Raw genomic sequence first — 26791 nt, forward strand, 5'->3', positions numbered from 1 at the left:
TGGATGGTTTACGCAGCTCCAGCATGTGAGATCATGATCGCCACACAAGGCCCAGCAGGGGGATTTCCAGTAAACACGAGGATTTCCAGACAAATCAGAAACGAGCGTGAAAACGCAGGGACCGTGTTGAAATGTTGGGTTCGCTAAATCTCCTCTAACGCGGGGGATCATCCAGACTTGTGATTGAAGCCTGCCGAGGCCCCCGGATACTCAACACGGAATAGGCGGGGAAGGTCCATTTATCCCGGGGAAAATGGCATAAAATGTGGCGGGTCATACTCTGAGTCCGCTTTTCATGCGCTCTTGTTGGTCCCACTCGCATTGGTATCCCAAAGTAGAAAGAGGAACTAGTAGAGTCTGCACCACTTGCCAGACTTTGAGGCTATGTATTGACTGACTGATCTATGGTATCAGGTTTTAGAAGGGCAAAATTACCACCTTCCCTCTTGCAAGGTGTAAATGGTATCAGGAATATTCCCAAATAAACTGAGAAGAATGAGGACGGTCAGAAAATATCGATCAATGCAAACACCAGAAACTTTACTATGTGCAGCTCATGAGAGCATATGTGCGGGAAGGACACTATTTACAAGACTTCCAAATCTCCTCAAGTTCAATCCATCTTCTGACGATCTGCAGCCTGCGTCTCGTGCAAACTGATCTGCGACGCCCCCCTAACCGGCGAGGTCGCTCTCGACGGCGCCCGCGACGTCATCCTAGACTCGGCAATCCTGGGGTCCATCGTACTAACAGCATGGAATGAGAAGTCCAACTCGCCCACCAGACCCTTGACATGCCTGTGGCGACCAGAATTAGCAACCCCGCTTCTAGAACCGACAGAGACAAACTTACTTCATCAGCCGCTCCACATCACCAACGATACACCTGGTCGAAATCTGCAAGACAGCAAACGCAGCAAAGCCCGGCTCGGCAATGTGCTTGATACTAAGGATATCCTTATTCAGCGCCTCCAGGCGCTTCGAAAAACTATATGGCCGCGGTGTCTTCAGGTAAGGAGGGAGGGGCTGGCGGTTGGTGATACTAGCCGAAAGGAGACAAAGCAGGGAAGTAACTTCGTGGGTTGTAACCTTAGCGTGCCCTACAACGCGACGGAAGTCGTGCATCCAGATAGAGTTTGTTTCGTCGTCGTCTTCGCTTAGACGCATCAATGTGTCGGAGGCATATCCGAGTAAACTCAGGTAGCTCACAATACTGAAGGAAATGTTAATGATCGCAACGACAGATATGGGGAGATATGGCACCTACTTTTCGACACAGACGATGATAGAATCGTACTGCTTCTTTGGAAATCTACCGCCAATCGGGACTTCCCAGCGGAGGAACTCGGAGTAGGTCCGCAGTCCATTCAGCATGAGCATCTGCTTTGAGAAGACCTTGTGCCGGGCTTTCTCGAGTTTGCGACCAGCAGAAGTCTTGAGGTTGAGATCGCCCTCATCACCGCGCATTCGAGCAGAGAGCGTCTCATGAATGATGGAATAGTAGTTCGCAAGAAGATACAGTGACGCCCCCAGGCTCTGCCGGAGGGCCGAATGTTCCGAGATCGGGTACGGGAAAAACGTCCAGATGAACGCCACCGCAATACCCCCACTGACGGTTGCCAGTCGGTAGGGAGCAAGGAGGTAGATAGGGTAGATTGGCTGTCCATTTGAGGTGGCGACTTTCTCGCCGACTTTTCGGACTTGGAGTTCGTATCCGATGATCATTGTTGTGGTGACGATGCTGATGATGCCTATGACTCGGAAGCGAAACATTTTGATTGGAATGTAGAATGCGCAGGAAATGAATAGAAAAAGAAGGACGATCACGCCGGGCGTTTTTTGGTCTGGTATGTACCAAATGAGCAGACTGGCTACCATGGCGATGGTGGTACCTGCAATTCGAAGCACGAAGCTGAAAATACTCTGTCCTGATGTCGGAGACATGCTAAGGTTTACCATGATCATGGCCCATACAAGGCGCTGTTTGGTAAAGAATGTTTGGGTATCGTGCAGGTAGGCTATTATGGCGATGGTCATGGTAGCACATGCCACCCGGAATCCGTACTTGGATTCGAATGACCGGAGAAGCCAGGGGAAGACACGGATTCTGTCCCCGACTTTCTGGAACCAGGTATCTGGAGGCAGGTGCTCGGGATCTTTGCGGTGTCGATACGCTTCGCCCAGTTCAAGCATGTTGTTATGAGTGTGTACATCGCCCATATTGTCTTCTTCGTGGTGATCATAGGTTTTGAGGAAGGTCTTGGCCCATTTCCATGAACGCTTGGCTCCAGGTATAATTAAACGGGTGCGAGACATTTTTCCCTTTTCGGCGATCTCATCGGCATATTGGACGAATTCTAGAACAGTTTGTCCGGTTGAGTAGAGCAATTGCTCCATCTAACAATTCCTTAGCATTGGAGCAGAACCGGGATGTTTAGGTGATACGTACGTATAGAAACAGATATAGCTGTCGACGGCTTCGATCTTGATGTGAAGCTGAAGCGTCAAAAAAGTCACCTTTCAGGCTGTCGACAGATGATGGATGGTCGAAGAAGTCAGGAGGCAGATTGATGCCTTTATCTTCTGCCCAAGTCTCCAGGGCAATCCGCTTGGCGCTTCGAAATTCACCCAGCTTCTTCTGGAAATGTTCTGTAAACTCTTTCTCACCGGGTGCGGTATTCTGGGCGGAGGCTTCAATGTCCTTTGCCTCTTGGTTGGAATCGTTCGATGAGGATGCCATCGCAGTGCGTTTGGGCGGCTTGGCCAGTCTAAACACATATGCGGTGTGCTGAAGTCCCTCGTCAATTGTTTGAATCATTGTAGCGAAAGGATCATGAACCGCCTTCATAATATCATTCCAATCGTGCACAACACGCTCACGAACATCTTGCGGAATCGGCTCGGCATTGGGGTCGATTGGCGTGTTCCATCTGTTATAATCCGACAATCTTTGGAAAATATCCACTACGAAACTCAATCCCACAACTGGAATCATGATCTGGCGCAGATGCCGGAAAATCCTCTGTATATCATCGGGGCCAAGCTTTCCGAAAGCAAACTCTCTCTTGGCGAACGACAGGTCGCCGTGGAGTTTGGCGTGAACATCAGTGATCTGCCGAATGGCACCACGGATCGCTTCCGCCTCGGGACTGTACACTTTCCCCTTATCTCCGAACTTCTCTCGCGTGTCATCGTAGGTATCCGCACGACCAAACATGTCCTCCTTCTCGAGGGTCTCGAAATACGCCGCATGGGCACCCAATGCTGACCGGAGCGTCCCGATATAGCCACCCATTTGCTTGAAGACGGCTTTACGCGACGTCATTGGGAGGATCAAGAGCGAAACAGCAGTCGAGATGGCCAGGCCGGTGAGGAAAGTTCGGATCAGGCGTCCAACCAGACTGATTGCTGCCGCCATGGAGGTCATCTGCGGCGCATAGACTGAAGACACATTCGCGAAGATGGCGTAGATGATGACTGGGAATTGAAACTGGGGATACTTCGCACGGACAGTGTGAACCAGCCAGATTTGGAAGAATAGCCAGACACCGCTGACTGCTGAAGCAGATGAGTTGTAGGAATCCGCGGAAGTACTGTCCATCGTGTGCTGGCGGGCCTTGACGCTCGAGTACATCATCAGCAAGGCGAAGCATGCTGCGACGCAGACTGCCAGGATATCAAAGATCAACATCTGGATGAATTTGGCTCGAGGCATAATCGAGAAGCCTAGGATCGAGACAATTGCGACGAGGTACCCGAGTGTGGTGTATTCTTCGGCTACATCTGTGGCTTGGTAACTATACGAGCGTCAGATCGGTGCGACACCAGCAGAAACAAGGTCGGTATGCTTACATGGATACCGCGATTGTTGGTGCAACACCGCCCCTGCAAAAGTGGTTAGCAAGTTCTACCCCAGGTACAACCCTTTCCCGCGCGGCTGCGGGGGCCTCACTTAAGCATCAACAAGATAGTCGGTTGGTCAAGCCCGGACTTCAGCCACACCCTCTTCAGCAGACCTCGCAGTCCTCTCCTCTCTTTACTAGTCGCCTGCGTATCTCGTCGCGAAAGCGGTGGCGCAGACGAGTCGCTCGACTGCGAACTGGTGCGGGACGCCATGTCGGCGGTTGGCGCGCGTTGCGCTTGCCTGCAGCTACGGGATGGAAGGGTCGATCTCAGGGGCAGGCGCGATTGCGATCGCTCGACATGGCCGATTGAATGTGATCAGCAGGGTCCGCGGAATGTTTGTCGAGCCCGGTGCCGACGATGCAAGTGTTGGGGTGAATTGCGATCGGGAAAGGGCAGAATTCCGAAGTTGAGAGTTTGTTGCGGTGGAGCCAAGCCTTTGCGGGGAGGCCTGTTTAAGCGCGACCCGTGCCAAAATGATGTGGGGATGCACATGATCAGACGAATTGGGTATTCTAGGAATTATTGACACAGGGGGTTTATTGTTAAAGTTGGAATAAACCCGCTCCATTCATACTGGCCACCATTCAGCTAAGCTTGCGGCTGCCCTGGATAGGCTCGAGTTTGGGTAATCCTGAGCCCGCGAAGTGTAGCACAACGCCTCATGATATACATCCCAACTTTATGCGTCTGATCATCACAAAGCAGTGCCATGTGTAGCTGGGTTTACACCCAAATCCCTCAAAAAGTAGAGCTGGCTATCGCACCACGATACCCTTCATAACCCCCCTCTCCTTCGCCAACTCTCAATAATTCCCAGCCAATGCTCAATGCCCGATGCTTCTGAGTTTGGGCACCGGTCTTCTTTGTGGTTATATAGTTGACATTTGCGGCACCGCAGTGGTCGCTGTCGCTCATAAAACCTGTCCGAGAAAGTCGCTTTCCCCCGCACGTGGACGATACAACGGTTGAGCAGGGCTTCTGCGTCTGCTTGGCGGGAGAGGTAGATTGCCATAGATCCGTAACGTTTTCTTTCCGCTTAGCCAAATGATCTTTTTAATCTCCCCGACTCTATTCTCATCTTGGAGGGTTCTTGCGAAGTCCTCCCGTTGCGCACCCGATGCTACAAAAACTATTGTCTTCTGAACGTCATTCAACTTGATAGGGAACCACTGTTCGCCCAACCGCTTAGCCCCCGGCAAGGTGTTCAGCCAGTGTGTTGCCTGGCGGAGATTCGCAACGCTTTCCTCTGAGTCGACGAAGATCTTCACAGTAGTCTGCGAGGTAGGCTTTACCCCCACGATGTCGACACTCACCGTCGTCGTCTCACCTTGAAGTGCTGTACGGATCTTCTCTCGCATCTGTGTGGGGCCGTCCACCAGAGTCTTGGTCTCCTCTCTAGCAGAGCATAGATCTAGTATCACAGCAGGGAGGCCCGTTTCGGTATGCGCCGCTCGAGTGTTAGACGACGCTAACGATGATTGCGAAACAATGGATGCCCAGCTTCGCCCTGGACTGCTGACATGTGTCCTGGGTGGTGTAGTAGAAGCATTCGTTGACAGAGACTGGACGAGCTCTTTCAGACTGGAAATTCCCTTTTGCAGTTCGTGGACCTCATTTCGTGATTCTTCTAACTCCCAGAGGTACGATGCGTTCTCGGTGGTGATCGCCGTCAGTCTTGCGTATGCTTCTGACATGCGATCAACAAGAATCATCAGTTCGTTGTTTGGCCGCAGCAGCATTTGAAATTCGGTAGGGGGCTGCTCCGACCCTTTTTATCTGACCCAGTGAAAGCCTCTATCCGACTTCCGCCTGCATCATTCTCGTCTTCACCCGCCACGGTCACTGGCACCTGGCGAACTAGGCCTGACCTCGTGGTAGGTAGAGCGAGAGCTGCATCGGGAGCGGGATGGCCAGACGCATCGTCGGACCCGTTCCCTCCGCGCTCGCTGCGCTTCGCCGGCATTTTGCCTCGCGGAGGAAGCTGAGTGGGGTTGATTAATAGATTGGGGAATACTTACCTTTCCTTTCTGAATTGATCTATCCGGTATATATGTGAAGCGGGTGGTCGCTAACCCCCGTGCGGGAGCGATAAGGACGTGGGGAGACGATCTAATCGGCCCGATAAACTTGGAATAGCGGGACAGGTGGCTGCCGCCGCCTATAGCGGATTTATATGGGGTGTACGGACAAAAAGTCGTGAGTGGGTCCTGCTCCCGTGTGTAATATACCCAATAGTAGCAGTAGCAGTAGTAGTAGTAGGCGTCGGACACTTAACGGAGACATTTGATGCCACGCCAAATCAGAGGGGATCATGCTGCAAACGGAGCGAGATGAGCAGATTTTCTTTCAGCAGAGATCCGCATTGGCCAGACGTGTCTAAATTGGAAATGAAGACCCTAAAGTTTGCCCTTGTCGACTAGTCATCCGTACAGGAGTACTACTACAGGTATTAGGGTATACCTTCCACTCTCAATCAGCATAGCCTTCTAGCGCAGCAGGGTCGACTGATCAATCATTCAATGATCAAGCCATAAGCCCGGTCCCCTGCTGACAAGTAATGCGGAAACCAGAAGGGATTCTTCGCTAAGAAGGTGAAGACTGTATGCATGAAAGTCTCCATGTCTCCGAGGACGCTAGACATATAGATGTGCATCTTCACCCCCCAACAGCGCTGCTCGCACCCTTGCCTATCGCCAATTGAATCTTCTCTATCGTTTTGCTAGATCATCACTTCAAAATGCTCAAACCTTCCAGCGAAGAGCCCAAGCCCGAGCTAGATAGCTCTCCCAACGGGTCAATCATGGGCCATGACCCGGCCCCAGCAGAGGAGATGCACTATCCGTCCGGATTTGCTCTAACAGTCATCATGGGCGGCCTGCTGGCCGCCATCTTTCTCATCTCACTCGATACCACCATTGTCTCGACCGCGATTCCCAGAATTACCGACGAATTCCACACAGTGGCGGATATCGGGTGGTATGGATCGGCCTTCTTTCTCACGCTCGCCTCCTTCCAAGGCACCTGGGGCAAGGTCTACCGCTATTTCTCCCTGAAGCTAGGCTTTGTCGTTGCCGCCCTACTATTTGAGGTCGGATCGTTGATTTGCGCTGTTGCCCGCAACTCCGTCACCCTGATCGTCGGCCGAGCCATTGCCGGCATCGGCGCCGCCGGAATCTCCTCAGGTGCCTACACCATCCTCGCCTTTTCCGTCCGCCCAGAGCGCCGCGCAGCCATGACAGGCGCTATTGGGGCCAGCTTAGCTGCTGCCGCCGTGGCAGGACCCCTAATCGGTGGTGCTTTTACGTCAAAAACCACCTGGAGATGGTGTTTCTGGATCAATCTACCCATTGGCGGGCTCGCTGTCGGGCTGATTGTGCTCTTCTTCAAGGCACCACCGCAGGCCCGCGCGCAAAATGTCCTACTCAAAGAGGTCCTGACGCAGATGGACGCGTCTGGTATTGTTCTGTTGCTCGGCGCCATTCTCTGCTTCCTGCTGGCCCTGCAGTGGGGTGGAACGGCCAAAGCCTGGAAAAGTGCTGATGTTGTGGGAACTCTGGTCGGGTTTGGCGTGCTGCTCATCGCCTTCGTCATTAACGAATTCTGGCTACAAGACAAGGCCATGATCCCACCGCGCTTGCTCAAAAGCCAGACGATTCTCTTTTCCTGTCTCTTCACGTTTTTCTTCTCGGGATCGTTTTACTTGTTGTTGTACTACCTGCCGACCTACTTCCAGGCCGTCAAGCATGTGTCCGCCTCAGATTCGGGCGTGCGCACTCTGCCACTGGTCCTGGGAGACGGTCTCTTCGCCACGCTCTCAGGTGCCGTGCTTGGCCTCATTGGCTATTACATGCCTCTGTTGACTTTCGGCGGTGTCCTCACCACCGTCGCTAGTGGCTTGCTCTACACCCTGGATCTCAACTCCGGCCCCGGCGCATGGATTGGATACCAGGCTATGGCGGGCATTGGTATCGGCTGCTCCATCCAAGTACCCATGATGGCCAGTCAGGCGGTCGTCACCGTCCAGGATATCTCCACCATCTCGGCCATCATCCTCTTCTTCCAGTGCATGGGGGGTGCCATCTTTGTTCAGGCCGGTCAGGCTGCCTTCGCCAACAAGCTGGTCCAAGAGGTGCAGCACAACCTATCCAACATCAGTGCCGCGTTCATCACGTCGGTTGGTGCAACCGAGCTGCAAGCCACATTCAGCGGCCATGAGCTACAGGTAATTCTCGAAGCGTATGTGTCCGGTCTGCAGGACTGTTTTATAGTCTCGATCGTCTTGGCGGGCCTTGCCACCCTGCTGTCTTTTGGCACGGGTTGGAAGAGCGTGAAAAGCAAGGAAAAGTCGGCCATGGCAGAGCCCTGACGTATGGTGATGTGTAGACATGTCTCCTTGTTCCTGCTTCGAAGGACAATAGGATTTCTTTGACAAAATATCATTCTGTATCCCAGGTTGATGTGTCCTTTCTTCTTGGATCCTTCATCAATCCAGAAATTTACAATTTTAACAGATTTATTATCTACCGAGTGTTGGTTATGGGGATATGTAGTATTTAAGTTGACGTGACTCTTCAATTCAAGCCTAAAGAATCCATCCCAAAGGAGCGTTTCGTGTAAAATAAGGGATGCCCTTCCAAAAATGGAACGTATGCGCCCTTACAGAAGTACCAACTGCCACAAGATTGGAACAATGTCTTATTCCGGATTTCTCATAGCGCCATCTTTATAATTTACTGTGGCAAGCAGTTGATCGCGCGTGAGCTGCTTGGCCGTGGCTGGTTTCCCCTGATACTGCGACTCAAACCAGGCGATCATGTCCCCACCAGGGATCTTCTCTTTTGTGGAGGACGGCTTCTGCTGCTCTCGATCGCGAGATATTTTTTCAATCTTCCTGCCGATGAGCGCTTTGGACTGCACGCGGGCCTTGACCTCGCGCAGAAACGGCGCCACCAACGGTCGAATCCAGTGCGGGTAGAAGCGTAAAACCATCAAGACGCGAGAGACGTCCTGAGTGTAATTGACGTTCGACTCGATCCAATCTTCTTCTTGACTGAGCGGCAGCCCGACAAAGGCGTGGCCAGACAGGATCGTGGCAACCTTGGGCATGATCGACTGCGGTTTCAGTCGGGTCCAGGAATTGGGCGCGAGCTGGAGCACAGTCGCCATGGCATAGTCGATCTCGGCCGTAAGGGAGGCCAACCCAGCCGGAGTGTTGCGGACTAGAATATATCTCATCGCGTCGTCGAATTCATTGGCCTCAGTGCCCGTGTATGAGTATTCCACAAGGAATTGGTCGTAGTGGTGCTTCTTGATGGACAGCTGGGTCTCCGGAAAGGGTTTAACGGTGTCAATTTCAGAGACGGGAAGAATAACTAACTGTTACCCTGGCACCCCCAGTGCGAAAGGATTGTCGGGATACTTTGGTAATTGGTAATTATGAGTATTCTATAGAAAGAGAGAGAGAGGGGGAGAATGTACCTTAGCATGGCCCTCCTCCAGTGTTTTCACAATGTCTTGATCGCCAACGCTTTGCAGGACCGGCAAGTCCAGTGCTTTGAGACTCTTTTTCTTTTGCAAAAAAAGTCGATATACCCAGTATAGCAGGCCAATTCAAAAAACGAGGCCGCAACCGCAGTTCTCGGGTACTGGTGGAGGTAGACTGAGGTGTCCATGGCGGCGAAATGTTAGTTACCCGAATGCTTCAGGGCTCGTCTCTCTATGAAGCGAAATTTCAATTCTCAGATCAGCTCATTCATGGCTTCATATGTAATCTATCTGAATTCTCCGAATATACCCCCGCTTACGTCTTATGCATCGCTTGCCTGATGATTGGGCCCATAACGCGGAAACATTTTCGGTTGCCGAATAAATGTCTCCGAGCTATTCTTGGAGGACATAAATAGACAGGCAACCCCAGCTTCGAACGTAAGGAGGCACCGTTGACCTATATATTCTTCTCTCTCTTTTTTATTTTTCATTGTTCCGGGTGCTTTCATCAACTTACTAACCTCCATCCACTGCCACAGACAGAGCACATCGAGCCCTCATTATGGCGAACGGAAAGCTGCTATCGAACGGAGCGCTCCTCTTCGACGTGCTCATCATTGGAGCGGGTCCATCTGGTCTTTCGACCGCGACCGGACTCGCTCGCCAGCTGCACACGGCAGTCGTCTTCAACTCCGACGTTTATCGCAATGCGAAGACGCAACACATGCACAATGTCCTTGGATGGGACCACCGAAACCCGGCGGAGCTCCGAGCCGCAGCTCGCGCCGACTTGACCAACCGATACTCGACCATTCAATTTCAGAACAGCACCATTGATACCATCAAACAGATCGAGGCTCAGCAGCTCTTCGAGGCGCAGGACGCCCAAGGCCAGCTCTGGTATGGCCGCAAGGTCGTGCTTGCGACCGGCGTTCGAGACGTTCCGCTCGACATTGAAGGATACTCGGAGTGCTGGGCAAATGGCATCTACCATTGTCTCTTCTGCGACGGCTACGAAGAACGAGGCCAGGAGACCGTCGGTGTCCTCGCTATGGGGCCTATCGCGAACCCTCCGCGCGCCCTGCATTTGGCTCGGATGGCCCGGCGGCTCTCCGAGTCTGTCACTGTCTATACGAACGGCAATGAGCAGTTGGTGAACGAGATCCAAAAGGCTGCGGAGGCATCCTCTAATGCTACCTCGTGGCTGAAATTTGATGCACGACCCATCACACGATTCGAAAAGGGCGACATTGCTAAGACCGTTATTGTTCATTTTGACGAGACTGACAAGTCGAAAACAGAAGGCTTCCTGGTAAGCGTTTCATCCTTGAAAACATGAAAGATTCTCTCCCTGCTAACCAATTTTTGTCCACGGGCTTGCAGGTGTTCAACCCCCAGACAGAGGTGAACGGACCGTTTGTGAAGCAGCTGGCCTTGACCATGACCGAAGGAGGTGATATCCAGACCACACCGCCCTTCCATGAGACCAGTGTGCCTGGAGTGTTTGCTGTCGGTGATTGTGCTACTCCGTTAAAGGCCGTTACCCCGGCGGTGGCTATGGGATCCCTGGCCGCCGGAGGTCTGGTGGCTCAGCTGCAGGCTCAGCCACTGCCGGACTTTCGTGTCGATCGGGAACTGTAGGGGTATGATATAGGAAGGTTTTATATGTGTTCTCGGTTTCTCGAAGCCTGCTCGCTTTAGTTTTTGCGCGTCATTTGTATGATCTGAGTAGACTACGGCACGGTTTTGGTTGCGGTCTTAGGTTGAAGACCAAAACCAAAAATTTGCGGTTGCGATTAGTTAATAAAGAAAGCTTATAAAAAAGAGATAATCTAAGTGATTAGAGGCTATGATTAATATTTACAATATAATCCTAATTACCACCCCAGGCAACCTCGCACAAATATTGATCGGCGGCGGATTTGCTGCCGACCTAACAGATGATGGTAATACGAACTACAACATGACTACAGGAATGCAGAGTTCTATGTGGTCTTCCGCTATGAGATATCTATGGACAAAGCAGGATACCATTATCACCAAGGTATCGGTTGATATTGGGAGATTTGGGGCTGCCTGATATGGATCTGGAAGACGATACGGTCAGAGTGTGTGAGGGGCACACGGCATGGATCTTCGGATTTCCTTATTTCAAGGATGGCGCTGTCCACACCAGCAGAATTAAGGGAGCTGACGATGAAACTTTTGTCGAAGTATGACTTCACATTGCTCGAAATAGCCAAGGATGCCAATTGGACACAATCGACATTTGAGTTCACTGCTAACATCAACCAAATCTCTGTTATGTATATCTTAGCTACCAACATCGACCTCGAGCACCGATTTGTGAGAATCCCCGTCTGCGCCCTTGACTTGCTCGAGGATTATTGGAATGAACATGATCGTGGCCCCCAAGCGGCCCCACCGAGCACGGCCCCACCGAGCAGGCTCTGGTTACGTAGCAGTGCGAGAGAAGTCACTGACTGTATGTACCTAGAAGACTGATCTGCATTTGCTTGCCGAGAAGAGTATGCCAGATGCTATCTGGTTGATCACAACCACTTAGGGCTGAAAGTGTCAGGGATGTGATTGGTGAAACGTGATTAGCTAAGGGTTTAGGCTGTGTTCCCGCTCGCACTAGCCCCTTTAAGTAACTGCAATGTTTGACCAATCAGAATGAGCGAGTTGCGGCCGCATTGTCTACCTTCGATCGCCCCCACTGAAGGGCAGCGTGTATCATTCAATAGAATCGGTGGATTTCAGAATCTTCCCTCGCATCTTCTTCCTTATCTAGGGCTGATGACGTCCAGCTGCAGTTGACCTTCTTTTGAGGAGTATTCGAAGTACATCATATCCTAAAATCAACAGCGAGGCGTAGACTCAATGGGGCTATGCAATTTCAGTCCGCAGTTGTTCATAGGCATATAAAACAAGGTCTATCTCTCTGTTGTCTTCAAATCATTATACAACCGGCTCACCTTTCAATAGTTCTTATTCAGGACTAATTCATACTTCTACTGAGGCCTCACCTTCACAGAATTTTTACCAAACCAAGTTTGTCTAGAGTATCGAGGCTCAGAATGGGGACAGCCGAGTTCTTTCACCGTCGCGATGGCGGGAAGGCCAATACAACTTGCCCGATGCCGTCATATCTGACCCCTGGTGCGCAATTCAACTTCAATGGTCTTTCGAACCCAATAAACTAATTTGCCCCAACTAGATGCATCTAAAACCTTTGTCGGTGACTTCACCTTTCACCACTTTAATATGATACTCTCTGGCGCTTGCACGGGTATCACTTGTTTGGTGATCTTCATGGTTATGGCTCGGCATGCAATGCACCTAAGTAATTCAAATCAACAGCTTAAGTTCGTTCCATAAGCCTTATCTTGAAGTGACAAAATCATGGAAGATACTGACAGAAGTCAATTCAAGGATTATGAGAATTGCTACATTATTCCCATTATATACGATCTATTCATTGCTTTCAGTATGCTTTCCCAACGCATATGTCTATCTGACTGGATGGACAAAAGTTTTCCAAGGGGTTGCATTGTATTGGTTTCTCATGTTGCTCTGCGATTTTGTTGTGCCAAAAGACCAACACAGAGCTGAGTTCTTTGCATCTTTGAGAATTCCAAAGAGATTTAGCACAACCAAAACAACAGATGGGCTGTCATGGTTGAAGGTTAGTTATCTGAAATTGATATAATAGCAAGAGATTCAACTGACTTTGTGTACTTGCAGTCTACCTGGTTTTTCGTTCTGCAGTATCCCATTGTTACATTTATCCTTGCTATAGCTCAAAGCATTACGCAAGCACAGGGACTTTACTGCCTTCAAGGAAAAAAAGTGTATTTTGCTCACTTATGGGTAAGTATATCCAGTGTATTCAAGTTTTTGACAACGTATCTAACACTTTAGATAGATCACAATCATTGGGATTATATCACTTGCTATGGCAATGATAAATATCCTCAGGTTCCACGGCAACCTTAAATCTTATATGGAAGAACACAAGCCAATGATGAAGCTCTTGGCATTTAAGATGATTGTTGGTCTTGAGTTCTTAGAGCAGGTCAGAAAGATTTACCTCTTTTTAACCTAAAGAGTGACGAAACCCTGACAAATAACAGATTATATTTATAATTCTTGACTCCACTGGCACCCTTAAGCCTTCTGCTACCCTGAGCTATGCAGACACCATTATCGGCATACCTACCCTGATTATTTGCCTGCAAGTGGTCCCATTTGCATTTTTATTCTACTACGCCTATTCCATCAAGCCATATACAACATTAAACGTCAAATGTACTAGCAATCTGCAGTACTTTGCTGTCGTTGACAGTGAGACCGGCAGCCCCCGTGTAAATCGCTATCAGGGTGGTCCCTTGGGAATTTATGCTTGGCTAGCATTGTTTAACCCAGGGGAGTTCTTCCGAGACGTCAAATCGACATTCAATATGTTCCGTGATTCTAAAATGGAGAAGATGGAGACCGGAATGGGCCTGGATTCTCGGATGTAACTCGCGAACTGGTGGGGGGCTTTCGGATAAACCCTGACCCAATCCCGGACGACTTTGGATTTTTCTTCCTTTTGTAGTCGTTCATGACCTTTGAATAGCCTCGGCTACCGATGCTTGAATGAGTATCATGAATACCTTTCTGGGTTCGAGATATGTGGGTTGCAGTTGCTATGTTTAATTTATCTCTGTTTGGCGTTCTTCTCATAAGATATTCACAATTTATATTATAATATACCGCTGGCGTATTTCTTTTACATTATAAGATACAACATAATGAATGTATTATCCTTTTGCCACCAATCAAACAGCTTCTGTCCGAGGAAGTGAATCCAGCGTCTATTAGGAAAGAATTGATTTTCTCTCATACTACGAGAGGACAAGAGGACTTAAAAGTACCATAAGAACGAGAACATGCTGAACCCCGTGTAAATGATAATCAGTAGGCTGGTGGTAAGCTACGTGCTTGAATGGTAGCTAAGAACCACAGTACATGAAAGAGAAGCACATTTCCCTGGGTGTGCGGATTCCTCACGTGCTAGTTATCTCTGAAGTTTTCCTGTACATTTTGACAAAAGGCCTTTTACATAACAGCATATACCCCTGGTTCCTAACCCACTATAACTCTCAAAAGTAGTTAGAAAGGGACTCGGGGCCCTTATTGGTCTCTGCTGACCCGGGCTGTGGAAAATCCGTTTTGGCCAAATATCTCATTGACGAAGGACTGCCACGCTCAGTATAAATCTGCGATTTATTCTTCAAAACAGGATCAGAACACAATTCGTCAAGTGCTTTGTGCTCTACTTCATCAACTATTCTCCCAGAAATCATGTTTTATAGAACATGCCATGGAAGAATTTCCGAATTACGGGCAAATTCTTATTAATTCGACGAAGTCGCTCTGGAACATCATGAGAAATGCAGTTGGTGATCCACGTGCAGTATCTATAAGTATCGTCCTTGATGCCCTAGATGAATGCGTTGACTCCGATTTTGAGGATCTGATACGGAATATGGAGGTTCAATTTCGCGGCAATCGCTCTGGCCGGAACATGTTAAAGTACCTTTTTAACGAGCCGTCCATATGAAAGGATCGTATGCAAGTTCACCAGTTTGCGGGATTCATACTCTTATATCCGTATACCAGGAGAAGAGGAGTCAGAAAACATCAGTCGAGAAATCAATCACGTCATTCGATATCGAGTCAAGCAGTTAGCACGAGAAAAAAGGCTTCCCGAAAACGTCAAAAGTCATCTAGAAACAAGATTACTCGAAATTCTGCACCGCACTTGCCTTTGGATACACCTCGTTTTCGATTTCCTGACTATAGAAACTTTCAAAAACACACCCAAGGTGGTCGACTCCGCCATTCAATCGCTGCCCAAATATCTATATAAGGCTTGTGAGCGAATTCTAAGCAGGTCCAAAAAAGACCCGCTGGCTCAGAAGGCTCTATGTATTATTTTGGCAGCGAGCCGAACGTTGTAACACTTTCTGAAATAAACATTGCATTGAATGTTGATATCACTTTTAAGTCTACTCACGACCTTGATTTGGAGGATGAGGAGGATTCGGGTCACGCCTTAGAAGTTGGTGTGGGTTATTCGTTTCCATCTGTCATGACAACATCTACCTTTTCCGTGAGACTGCCAGGGAATTTCTTCTTGCGAGTTCTGGATCACCTCGGACCATCTTTTCTGGCCTGACTTGCGAAAGATCTATTACTGACCTAAGGGCACATGCCGTTCTGGCAGAAGTCTGTGTTACATGTATCTACCTTGGCTTCCTCAATTCCCAGGCTATGGCCCAGGAATTTCAAGGAGAGGGCAGTCAAAACCTTGAAGCATACCCTTTCTTAGAATATTCAGCTAAAGATTAGGGGACTTACTGCTTCAAGGCCCGTATTAACACTAGCGACATTATAGTTCCTTCTATCCTCAAAATATGCTGCCGGATTCTATCGTAAGCACCTGTGGGTGGTCAGTCAGATTTGATTATTTCCTACCGCACTAGATAACTCACATTGCGGATTTTCACCTAAATATCTTTGCTTAGTTCGTGTCTAACCTCAGCCTTATAAGATGCCACCAATTCTATAACAATTCAAGTGAGGATTTATACTTTAATCCCGGGTTACGACAGTCATCTTTCCCACATCGCCGCCTACAGCACCACGAGAAGAAAGCCTTCAGGAAGCGCACCATCGTTTCGGTATCAGAGAGTTAGGATAAACATTCGACTAGATCACGCTTTATGCCTTTACAGAACCTAGAACAATCAGTGAGTTTAGTAGCGTAAGCAACACGCTCTAGCCATAACTCACTCTTCCCAAAGATCTTGCGTCTCATCCAATCTCTCCTACGTTTTTAGACTATAGCGCTTCTGCCGGAGCTAAGACACATCCAGAGACTCAGCGTCCTAGAGAAAGTACTCCGGCGAGAGTTGTTCATCTTCGTTGGGAAGGTCCACATCATCCTAAGACTCCCCCTCCGACTCAGACTCAGATTCGCTGCTAGATTCGAGGTCGCTAGGTGTGGCAGAGAATTCAGTGTCGGAGGCGTTATTCGAGAATATCACGCGTAAGTCTAAGCTGGCGTCACTCTCATCGTCGGACAGGACTGAGTGTGGGGCAGGAGGCATAGCGACCGAACGCCCTAGAGCCAGAGAATAAACAGAGGAACGAAGACGAGTCGCAAGAAGAGAGTATAGATGGGGCTGAACAATGTTCGCGCTTAAGTGACAAGGAGAGCCCTTAAAAGATCAACCCGGGACTAGTGAGAAGACTGCTGTAGAGACGAGGTGAATCGATCGGGGGCCATGGCAGTCGATATTTATAGAAACCCAGAGAAGGAAGGCTTTCCGACAGAGGAGCCACTTTTGGCTCCCTCGCTCCGCCAGGGAGGGGGGTGGAGGTGACGAGTGAGCGGACAAGGGGCCCTGAGGCGCCTGCAGCACGAATGGGGCTGGAACGACGTGCCCAGGAACCAGGCACGGCCAACGCGAGACACGGGTGGCAGTAAATCAAACCGGCCGTGGGCTTTAGTGCACGTGACGCCAAGACCGCCGACGGTGAGCGAGCGGCCTAAAACGGCGTCAAAAGTGGCCGTTTCTGTCCTCCCATTCACCGTCTCAACCTTATGTGTAGTGTTACTTCACCCCTAATTAAAGATAGTGCATCAAAATAGGCGGAAAAAAAAAGAGGTCTGGTTGTTAGAGCCATCCGTTGTAATACAGAGAATAGCTCTTTCCTGACTAAGAAAGATGTGTTTACTGAGGTATTTCGGGATGTCCAGATGGGAGTTCGCGAGGCATTGTGGCTGTTTACTTGTTAATAACGTTATATACGCCTGCACGTGACTTTATTCTATCTGCACTATTTGATGCACCACTAGCTCATTAAGGCTTAAGTGCGATGGCATTTTTCCAACCAGCCTCACTAGCCCCGACCCCTGAAACAACGACCCCGACAAGCATCCTCTTCACCCCACCTCCCATCACCATCACCATGCGTGCGCCAAGTACCCCTCGCAGCCGCGATCGCTGACTTTGACTCTATCTACTTTCTTCCCGCCAAGAAGACCCCCATGAATCGCGGACAATGCGAGCCCCAGAAAAACCCACCCACCCCACCGTGGACCCTGAATCCCCCGTCTCCCCGATCAGCGACAACGCGACCCGCGACCAAGCACCTGCTCACAATGGCCCGGACTCAGGGTCCTGGTCGGCCATGCCAAAGCGCAAGCCTTTACCGACGCCAGCGGTAGAGACTGCGATCGCCGCCGATGCGACCAAGACTGCGCCAGCCCCCGGTGCAAAGTCACCATCGAAATTCGGGACATGGCTAATCCATCTCGACTGGTACCGCTACGCGTCCCGACGGAAGAAGCGCAACTTTTTCATTATTGCCGCGATTGGGATCACATGTTTGCTGGCATTGATCGTCGGCCTCGCGGTGGGACTTTCGCTGCGCAAAAAGTAAGTGGTCATCCTGGGTATACTTTCAATTCTCAAGTTGACACCATGAACCAGAAACTCCACCCAAAAATTCGCCCTGCCCACTTCCAATGGCGGTCCTTACTCTGGCGATCTGACGTACTACAACCCAGCTTTGGGTTCTTGCGGGTACACCAACACAGACTCGGATTTCATCTGCGCCGTCTCGCATGTATTATTCGATGCTGCGTCGACGGGCTCGAATCCGAATGAGAATCCGCTATGTGGGATGAAACTTCGACTTAGACGGGATGGGAGGAGTGTTGATGTGAAGGTTGTTGATCGCTGTGTTGGATGTAAGGAGACGGATCTGGATGTTACGGAGGCTGTTTTTGAGAAGGTGGCGGAGATTGACCTGGGCCGAGTTGGAGTTGAGTGGGCTTGGTTGGAGGCGGCGCCTGTTTCTGTTTCTTGAGTATATCGCGTGGATGTGTTATATGTTGATTTTTTATTTTGAGATGAATGATACCCTATGCTGCGTTATAATTTTCTTTTGTGTCGTGGGCACTGATTATTGGAAAAATCGCCAGCATCCAATCACACGAGTTGGATCCCAGGTCAGGTCACGTTATACATAGATATTATCATATTGGAGTGGCAGCCTGCTAGGCTGCCACCACCACTCTAGGCAAAAGGCAGCTACTGTAACTACAGATAGCTGCGCCTACTCGCAATAGCTAGAGAATGATCATCACACTTGTACCTCAATTCAGGGTCTCAACTACACGAGTGACCAGGTATCTGATCAGGTAAATGCTAGGAATCGGGCAGTAGGATACGGCGCTTAAAATTGCAAGACTATAGTGGAGGTATGGTTATATTGATCTCCTTGTGTATCCTTATCTAGTCCCCAAGTCTAACCCGAGAAAGGTATCTAGCACAATCATCAAAGCATCGCACTGAATAATCTGCCAGTGCTTATCTAGAAGTCGAGCCCTGTCGCTCCTCAGCATGCTCGGCATGCCCGAAATTAGTCTTGTGGAGAGTAGTCTCGACATCCGCCTGTCTCTGCTCCTCATCCACAGCACCAAATACCAAATCCATTTCCTCAAGCGTCTTGCCCTTGGTCTCCTTGATGAAGATTGTGACAAAGATACCCATGCCGGTACAGAAAGCACCGAACATAATGAAGGTCTTCCATTTGATCGAGTTGATGGCGCGAGGGGTAATCTCGGTAATGACAAAGTTGAACAGCCACTGCGTTGCGGCTCCGAGGCCGACACCGTAGGAGCGGAGGCGGGTGGGGAAGATCTAGTCTGTATGAGTAGATGTATATGAGAGTAATGTTGAATAGTACATACCTCGCCCAGATATACCCATGGAGTCGGGCCCCAGGAGAAGGAGTATCCAATGACATAGAGATAGATCATGGCGATCATGGCAGTCGATGCTGGAGAGACGGTCGTGGAGCCCTCGTCTGGCGGGTTCGTCGCCAGGACAGCGCCGATAATGAACATCATTATGGCCATCCAGGCCGCGCCGCCCATCATACTGTACTTTCGGCCCCAGCGGTCGATACCAATGAGAAGGAAAATGGCCGTGGCGACGACCTTGACAGTTCCGTAGACACCAGTAGCAAAAAGTGAGGTATTGGTGGAGCTGACACCGACCGACGCAAAGATCTGAGGTGCGTAGTATCCAATACTGTTGGTGCCGGAGAACTGCTGCCAGAACATCATGACGAAGGCCAGAAAGAATCGGTATCGGTTGCTCTTGGTTAAGCACTCCCGCCAAGTAACGCCCTCGGTAGCGGTCGTCTCTTCCTCAATGGCGGCGTGAATCTCCGCAATTTCCTTGCGGACGTCATCGTTGTCGACGGACTCATTGCGGATATACGCCAAAGAAGCAAGAGCCTCGTCCTGACGGCCCTGCTTCATCAGCCAACGCGGAGACTCCTTCAGGAAGAATAATCCGATCAGCATCAATCCGCCCGGAATCAGCTGGATCGCAACAGGGATACGCCACTGGCTCGTCCCCTCGGGAATCCGCAAGGCCACGCCATAGTCCAGCCAGTAGGCAAAGGTACTGCCAATAACGAGGAACTCCTGGAAAAGTCCGGCAATGCGACCACGTTGCTCGGGAGGACAGTTCTCGCTGACGAAGACCGGCGTGATGCTGGACATACCACCGATGCCCAGACCGGCAATGACACGACCGCCATAGATCTGGCCGATGGCGTGGTGCGCGCCGACCTGGATGGCCGCTCCGATTAAGAAGACCACGGAGAAGAGCATGAGTGAATAGCGACGGCCGATCCGGTCATTGATGTACGCAGCGAAGATGGAGCCGAAGAAGCAGCCTGCGGTCAGCAGACTGACCACATTCGAAGAGACGGATGCATTCTTGTCGTCGGCAAATCCACCCTTTCCTGTCGGCAGTCCGAAATCCTTCTTGAAACTGTCGAGGGCCAGGACCGAGCCCATCACACCCGTGTCATATCCTGGGACAGTTAATTAGCACCCACACCAGCAAGTGCGAGACGTGGAGGACATACCAAAGAGGAGAGAGCCCAAATAGGCCACCGAGGTGAGGATATACACCCGGTAATTCTTCATAAAATGACCCTTCACCATGGCGGCGGTGGTGTGAGAAACTTCACAGGTGATGGTTTTCTCCCTGAAATGCAACCGGGGAAAGTGATAGCGTCCACTTCAAGCCCCTCAAATTCTGGGGCAGGTCTTTTATATTCGGGCCCGGTACTTCTCTGCAACGGTATCAGTGGAGCTCCGACTCACGTACTCGGCTAATGCTAAGCATCAGCACGATCTGGCGGCACGCCTCCCGTGCGACGCCGTGACGTCCGCATCCTGGCCTGCCCTAGCACGCCCTAGCACCACCGAGGGTGTCCTAGACCCTCTGGAGTGTCCAGGGGTACACTCGGCAGTGGAACGCAACCAGGGAAGACGGGGACGAATTGGGGAAATTCGGCGGGGGGCGCGGGGATGAACGGGGGGCGCCCAATTTCCGTCCAGTCACGCGCTACCCCAGCTTAACCACCCATGCGCCCATCGCATGAGGCCGCTCATGCAGCCGCCATGATTGGCCTGGTTGCAGGAGCTTGCACGGACCACGCCATGCTTCGGCGGGCGACAGCCACGCGGGATGCCCGCGACGGAGTCTGATTCACGGAAAAACTCAGCCTTGTCCGTCCGTCGGCCCCGGTTGGCCTGTTTTCCAGTGTCCATAAAAGCCGGGGAATCTGCTCTATCATTCTGAACGATGAACGAAGCAGATGTATGACGATGCTTCTCGAAAAGTGCAAATCCCACGTTCAAGTTCTCACAGCCGAGCTAATATGGGGTTTACTGCCGATCTGCCCACTGATACTACTCTAGAGAGTCAAATGCCGTCGACGGCGAGAGAGTCAATTGCCGATAGCCACAATTGTTTAGTCGAGTTTGCTGCATAATTCGCCTTTACCCTAACGAGCTGTCATTGGAGCGCGGGTGGTTCAAGATTCTGCCGAGCTTTTGACGTGAACCTGGGGGAGTGTATTCTGCGATGCATGTCGGATCGGGGTGGGTGTGGGTGTTCGGCATGGTAAGTATTGTCGGCATTCACTTGGATCTCAATGCATTGCAAGCCAATGGGGGTGTACCAGTATTTCGATGACAGAAGCTATCCGCAAAACCCCTCGGATTCCGTAAGGAACATTATCCGGGCCCCGTGATTCTGCTATGTAGAATACCCGGTGTAACAGAAACTATTTTATACACTCGTAGCGAAATCGTAGCCCCGATTCAGGAACTCGAAGGACGAGTCCTGTCTCACGTCGAATGCATTCATGACTGTGGGCGCTTCTCTCACCTTTCGCAAGGCTGTGACGGTCTGTATCAGAAGCTGTGTTATTGTAGAATAACAGCGACTCACTGTTTAATCTTATATTGGCAGCCGTTGCGGGGCAAAGACTCTCTCAATTAGCTGTTTATTAGGAAGATTAATAATATCCTTTTTTTCGGGAGCATAGGGTATAGAGGTCCTCCACAAAAGAAGTTTCTCTTCAAAGGTCAGCTCAGTTGTAAAAGACATGGCCGTTACGATGCGTGTAAGGTCTGATATGATCAGGTATTGAGCACGTGTGCAAATTTCCCGTACCACGTGTACAGGCGTCCCCTTTCCGCGATTCAGAATATTTTGATCTCTTTTCGCCTGTATCTATGAATCTTAGTATTTCTTTGTCAGCTCGACGTTGCCGAGATAATGCGTCACTATATTTCTGGTTTATAGCCTGAAGGTTCTCTTAATCATTACGTTCTTTAGCAATTTGGATGTCTGCTCTCATTTCCACCATTTTGGGTAACATCATAATACTCTCCTTCATATAAGTAGGCAATTCAAGAGGCAAGCCCGGCTCACAAAATTAGCCGTAGCCTTAGAAGTACTCAATGTGTTTTGTTTGAACTTCCTCATCGAGCACAGCTGAGACTGTATCGATAGAGGAGCAGTGGGCTTAGTAGTGCTCCTGAAATATTTTTGGATCTCGTCGTGCTAGAATTTAGGAGACTTGTGTGAAGCCATGCCTTTCTGTGTCAAGCGTCGGTAACCAGACTATTTTCAGGAATTAATATTAGGATACCTTACTTTTGACCTCTTTGGCTAGATTTCGTCTTGCGTAATATATTGTTGGGTGTTCACTGTATCCAGCCGCGTCAAAAATTAGGTGAAGATAATCAGGATGAGGAATTGATGTACTGGCTAGTACTGAAGATATCCAATAGAATCAGATGATAGATTGAAGGTTGTTAAGATCGGTTGAGCGATCTCAGGGGGCTCCCTTGTTGAACTGTGGCATGTTGTGTAACCACATTAACTAACTAAGGGAAATTGGACGAACGATGAACAAGCCTTTCCCGAAGTGTCCTAGTGGTATTTGACCCCTCTCTCTGTTCGTCATATTGTACTCCGTAGATATTGAATGGAATCCAATAGTGAAGCATGAGGGCGGCAACATATTGTCCTCTAAATCCATCAGCGCCCTTATGGCTTCTTTGCAAAGAGATCTCAAATATAATAAGTGTGCAAAAGATGACATTCTGGAATATATGCTCTATCTAAAAAGGAATGTAGTGCCCAGCACCGACTAGTCTAGAGGAATCAAAAGTGAACAATAGCACTCGTCCCGAAGAGCAGCCGAGACATATTGTCGATTGTGACACAGCAGAAGTACTTGGGCGATACTTCGGTGGTAACCATAGTAGGTTCTCAGAGTTCCAAGTAATCCATGTACCATCGGAACTTATACTATATCCTTTAAATTTTGGCACGAAGGGAACGCTGTAGGTCGGTACTGAAGATAAACAAATATTACCTATATCAGTTTCAAGATGTGTGTTGGTATTGTCGAATGATTTCACAGTAACTCCTTTAACAATGAGGGTGTGTAGGCACTGGCTGCTGTCGGCATCCCACACCTTGACAGTGCAATCGTCTGAAGCTGAGGCGAGGAGTGTGGAATCATGGGAGAAGGCGACCGAGTTGACTGAGCTGCTATGGCCCTGGAGGATCTGTAGGCACTGGCCGCTGCAGGCATCCCATATAATGATAGTGCTATCGTATGAAGCCGAAGCGAGGAGATTGGAATCATAAGAGAAAATGACCGAGTTAACCATGCTACTATGGCCCTCGAGGGTCAGGAGGCACTGGCCGGTGCAAGCATCCCACATCTTGACGGTGCCATCATATGAAGCCGATGCGAGGAGCTTAGAATCATGGGAGAAGGCGACCGATTTGACCCGGTGGCTATGTCCTTCGAGGGTTTGTAGGCACTGGCCGCTGCCAGTATCCCACACCTTGATGGCGCCATCGAGTGAAACCGAGGTGAGGAGTATAGAATTATGGGAGAAGGTAACTAAGTTGACCCTGTCGCTATGGCCCTCGAGGGTCAGGAGGCACTGGCCGCTGCCAGCGTCCCACACATTGACGTTACTATCGTATGAAGCCGAGGCGAGGAGATTGGAATCACAGGAGAAAGCGACCGAGTTAACCGAATCGCGATGGCCCTGGAGAGTCAGGAGGCACTGACCGCTGTCAGCATCCCACACCTTGATGGCGCCATCGTCTGAAGCCGATGTGAGGAGCCTAGAATTATAGGAGAAGGTGACTGAGTGGACCAAGTTACTATGGCTTTCAAGGGCCTGTAGGAACTGGCCGCTGCTGGCATCCCACACATTGACGGTGCGATCGTCTGAAGCTGAGGCGAGGAGCTTGGAATCATGGGAGAAGGAGACCGATCTGACTAAGTGGCTATGGCCTTTGAGGGTCTGTAGGCACTGGCCGCTCCCGACATCCCACACGTGAACGGTGAGATCGTATACAGCGAAGGCGAGGTTTTTAGAATCATGGGAGAAGACGACCGAGTAGACTATACCACTATGGCCCTGGACATTCAGGAGGCACTGGCCGCTGCCAGCATCCCACATCTTGACGGTGCCATCATATGAAGCCGACGCTAGGAACTTAGAATCATGGGAGAAGGCGACCGAGCTGACCCAGTCGCTATGTCCCTTGAGGGTTCGTAGGCACTGGCCACTGCCGGAATCCCACACCTTGACGGTGCGATCGTCTGAAGCCGAGGCGAGAAGCTTAGAATCATGGGAGAAGACGACCGAGTTGACTCTGTCGCTGTGGTCCTCGAGGGTCTGTAGGCAGGCGCTCCAACCTTCTTCCATTCTCGGTTTCCTAATTATCCATGGTGGATCTTCTGTTTCAAATTGAATTCTTGTTATGCTCCCGGTCGGGCTAAAAATTAGGCCTGAAGCGTACACTTGAAGTGGATGATTCTCAATCGCTATTTTAAGGTATAGGATAAATCGGCAAGCATCTTGAACTCTATTGATTAGGTGGGAGTTTTCCGTTGTTGTCTAAATCAGCATGTTAAAACATTTCCGTGATCGCACTTCTTGAAACATACCTTCAGCAATCCCTGGAGCCTCAGCATCGAAGCTACTCCCTCTGATACGCTTCTCAATAGGCTAAGAGCCTCGAGCCAATGAAGGTAGTTATTTTGGAAGAAGATACTGATTAAGCCACCGTTCTGGAGGTCTTCGATCACGGTTTTGCTTGGAGAGCACCTGTTAAGGTGATCAATCCAGTAGACACACGCATACCGTATTGCGGTTAGTGGGTCTGGATTTGGCTGGCTAACCTGGTCGATGGGACATCCAGGGGAGACTAGGTTGTAGATATCGCGTTGTAGCGTCCTGGAAATAGCCTGCAACGACTTTGAAAATATAGAATAGTGTACTATGTCTTCTCCGTCAGGAAAAATCTCATAAACTGCCGTTCGAAGCAGAAAGTCCTTGGCTGACTGATGAACTAGAGTGATTGTGCGTTCTCGGAGCGTCAGGAAAGAGCCACAAAGTCCTATAATCTCTCTTAGATCCGAATCGTCCACGACCTCTTCAGGTAAGTCAATGCAAGACGCTAATTCGTCCAATGTAATAGGGCGATAAACAGTGGTGATGATGCCGAGAAGGGATTTGCAGAGTTCAGCATCATTTGACTCGCTAATTTGATCGAACATTCGCTCATAAAGCTTCTCAAGGCCAGAAGGGAATTCTTCTAACTTCTTCCGAACATTTCTCTTCGGGACGTCGGCCAGTTTCTCGCAAACCAAGGCCACCCAGAGGAAGGTACCATGTGCGTTTGACAACAAGTGTTGGGAAACAGCATGACGGACTTCTTTGTTATATTTCTTCTTTTCTGTCAATTCCTGGACCTTGTGGTTGATAAAGATGGCGACAGCGTCAGCCACCGATTTTTCATTCAATTCCAGCCAGAGATTGGTTTTTTGAGTCCCAGCGTCAAGACTCTCTTCAATGGCTGGCAAGTTACGGCTCGAGACGATCCATTTGATATGTGGGTATGCTGATGATTTCAGGGCAACAAGGTCAAGAAGTCGATTTCGATCCGCAGTACATTCGTCGAGCGCATCGATAATTAAATAGGTGGTCTGTAACAGCGGGTCCTCGAGAATACCAGTGAAGATTTCAGACAAAGCTTCCCACGCATTAACATTTTCAAAGATCTGCTTCCCAGCCTTGTCGTACTGTCGCCGTACATAGGAGATGAGGGATGGCTGCTGGTCAACCAGCATAAGGATCAGGCCGCGAAGGACCGCAGTGGCGTGGTTTATCCGTGCGTCTGTGGCCTGGCAGAGAAAATAGGAGATAGTAGTGCTGTTAGGAGCAGACTTAGTCAGCTCATCGATGATTCCACACAAGAGCATTGTTTTACCCTTTCCAGGGTCCCCTTTGATCCAGAGCAGTTGACTCTGTTGCTCATCGCGCCATCGTTTAAAATCAGCATGGTCGAGGATCCAGTTGTACGCGTCCTTTAGTAGTCCACCCTTGTCTGCCTCGATACGGCACTTGTCGTGGAGAGGATTGGTCGTCTGCAAATCCCGTAGGCAGGCTCTGTTTGCCGACGTTTCAAATTGCTCTGAGACAGGAAAATGCAATTAATGCATAGCCACCTAGCATGAGTTCGTCTGAACCTACCAGTTGTGGGATTAAACTGTGCAGTGATAGGGCCATAGTTCCGCACTACCTGAAGTCCAGAGTTTGAGCCACTAATAGAGGTCGTAGAAGTCATAGTTTTAGTGAGATAGGTTTAGGTAGCTTGGTATAGTGGAAATCGTAAAGCACAAGGCGAAGTCAAGGCTCACCGCCATGCCCCTCCGTCAGGTGACCTTTCATGCTAAGCAACTTCTGATCACTGAGCCTGAGCGCCCTAATAAAAGCGGCGGCAGCCGAGACAGGAAAGTCCCACCTGGCAGACATTATGCTGGCTATATAGCTGCATATAAGCAGCTCCTGTATGGCTTGGTGGTGCCGATCCGTTGAGAGATTCCGCAATAGGGGCATCAACTCGGCGTGGAGCGAT

The 26791-nt window shown here is 49.9% G+C and overlaps 9 protein-coding genes across 9 annotated transcripts; 4 read left to right on the forward strand and 5 right to left on the reverse strand.

The window, feature by feature from the left end:
- Window positions 1–613: 613 nt before the first annotated feature.
- Window positions 614–4115, reverse strand: N7532_011302 (uncharacterized protein; the record flags this gene model as incomplete). The annotated part of the gene is made up of 6 exons (XM_056623793.1): window positions 614–797; window positions 853–1212; window positions 1267–2396; window positions 2449–3796; window positions 3852–3884; window positions 3952–4115. The coding sequence occupies 6 exons, from the start codon at window positions 4113–4115 to the stop codon at window positions 614–616; spliced, it is 3219 nt and encodes a 1072-aa protein (XP_056468781.1).
- A 701-nt stretch (window positions 4116–4816) lies between these two features.
- On the reverse strand, window positions 4817–5644 carry N7532_011303 (uncharacterized protein; the record flags this gene model as incomplete). Its single annotated transcript, XM_056623794.1, has 1 exon — window positions 4817–5644. The coding sequence occupies one exon, from the start codon at window positions 5642–5644 to the stop codon at window positions 4817–4819; it is 828 nt and encodes a 275-aa protein (XP_056468782.1).
- Window positions 5645–6642: 998 nt separating this feature from the next.
- gliA (MFS-type gliotoxin efflux transporter gliA) lies at window positions 6643–8271 on the forward strand (the record flags this gene model as incomplete). The annotated part of the gene is made up of 1 exon (XM_056623795.1): window positions 6643–8271. The coding sequence occupies one exon, from the start codon at window positions 6643–6645 to the stop codon at window positions 8269–8271; it is 1629 nt and encodes a 542-aa protein (XP_056468783.1).
- Window positions 8272–8600: 329 nt separating this feature from the next.
- On the reverse strand, window positions 8601–9577 carry gliF (cytochrome P450 monooxygenase gliF; the record flags this gene model as incomplete). The annotated part of the gene is made up of 3 exons (XM_056623796.1): window positions 8601–9281; window positions 9384–9432; window positions 9498–9577. The coding sequence occupies 3 exons, from the start codon at window positions 9575–9577 to the stop codon at window positions 8601–8603; spliced, it is 810 nt and encodes a 269-aa protein (XP_056468784.1).
- Window positions 9578–9954: 377 nt separating this feature from the next.
- gliT (thioredoxin reductase gliT) lies at window positions 9955–11033 on the forward strand (the record flags this gene model as incomplete). Its single annotated transcript, XM_056623797.1, has 2 exons — window positions 9955–10704; window positions 10776–11033. The coding sequence occupies 2 exons, from the start codon at window positions 9955–9957 to the stop codon at window positions 11031–11033; spliced, it is 1008 nt and encodes a 335-aa protein (XP_056468785.1).
- A 1439-nt stretch (window positions 11034–12472) lies between these two features.
- On the forward strand, window positions 12473–13918 carry N7532_011307 (OSTA/TMEM184 family protein; the record flags this gene model as incomplete). The annotated part of the gene is made up of 6 exons (XM_056623798.1): window positions 12473–12554; window positions 12613–12760; window positions 12828–13080; window positions 13140–13265; window positions 13321–13470; window positions 13529–13918. The coding sequence occupies 6 exons, from the start codon at window positions 12473–12475 to the stop codon at window positions 13916–13918; spliced, it is 1149 nt and encodes a 382-aa protein (XP_056468786.1).
- Window positions 13919–17513: 3595 nt separating this feature from the next.
- Window positions 17514–18323, forward strand: N7532_011308 (RlpA-like double-psi beta-barrel domain-containing protein; the record flags this gene model as incomplete). The annotated part of the gene is made up of 2 exons (XM_056623799.1): window positions 17514–17890; window positions 17945–18323. 2 exons carry the CDS (start codon window positions 17514–17516, stop codon window positions 18321–18323), a joined length of 756 nt encoding a protein of 251 aa, XP_056468787.1.
- A 503-nt stretch (window positions 18324–18826) lies between these two features.
- On the reverse strand, window positions 18827–20481 carry N7532_011309 (sugar porter family MFS transporter; the record flags this gene model as incomplete). Its single annotated transcript, XM_056623800.1, has 3 exons — window positions 18827–19159; window positions 19210–20348; window positions 20403–20481. 3 exons carry the CDS (start codon window positions 20479–20481, stop codon window positions 18827–18829), a joined length of 1551 nt encoding a protein of 516 aa, XP_056468788.1.
- Window positions 20482–22959: 2478 nt separating this feature from the next.
- Window positions 22960–26500, reverse strand: N7532_011310 (uncharacterized protein; the record flags this gene model as incomplete). The annotated part of the gene is made up of 3 exons (XM_056623801.1): window positions 22960–24768; window positions 24819–26347; window positions 26407–26500. The coding sequence occupies 3 exons, from the start codon at window positions 26498–26500 to the stop codon at window positions 22960–22962; spliced, it is 3432 nt and encodes a 1143-aa protein (XP_056468789.1).
- Window positions 26501–26791: the final 291 nt, after the last annotated feature.

This window comes from Penicillium argentinense, assembly GCF_028826775.1.
Source record: "Penicillium argentinense strain IBT 30761 chromosome Unknown utg000011l_segment0_segment0, whole genome shotgun sequence".
NCBI lineage: Eukaryota > Fungi > Ascomycota > Eurotiomycetes > Eurotiales > Aspergillaceae > Penicillium > Penicillium argentinense.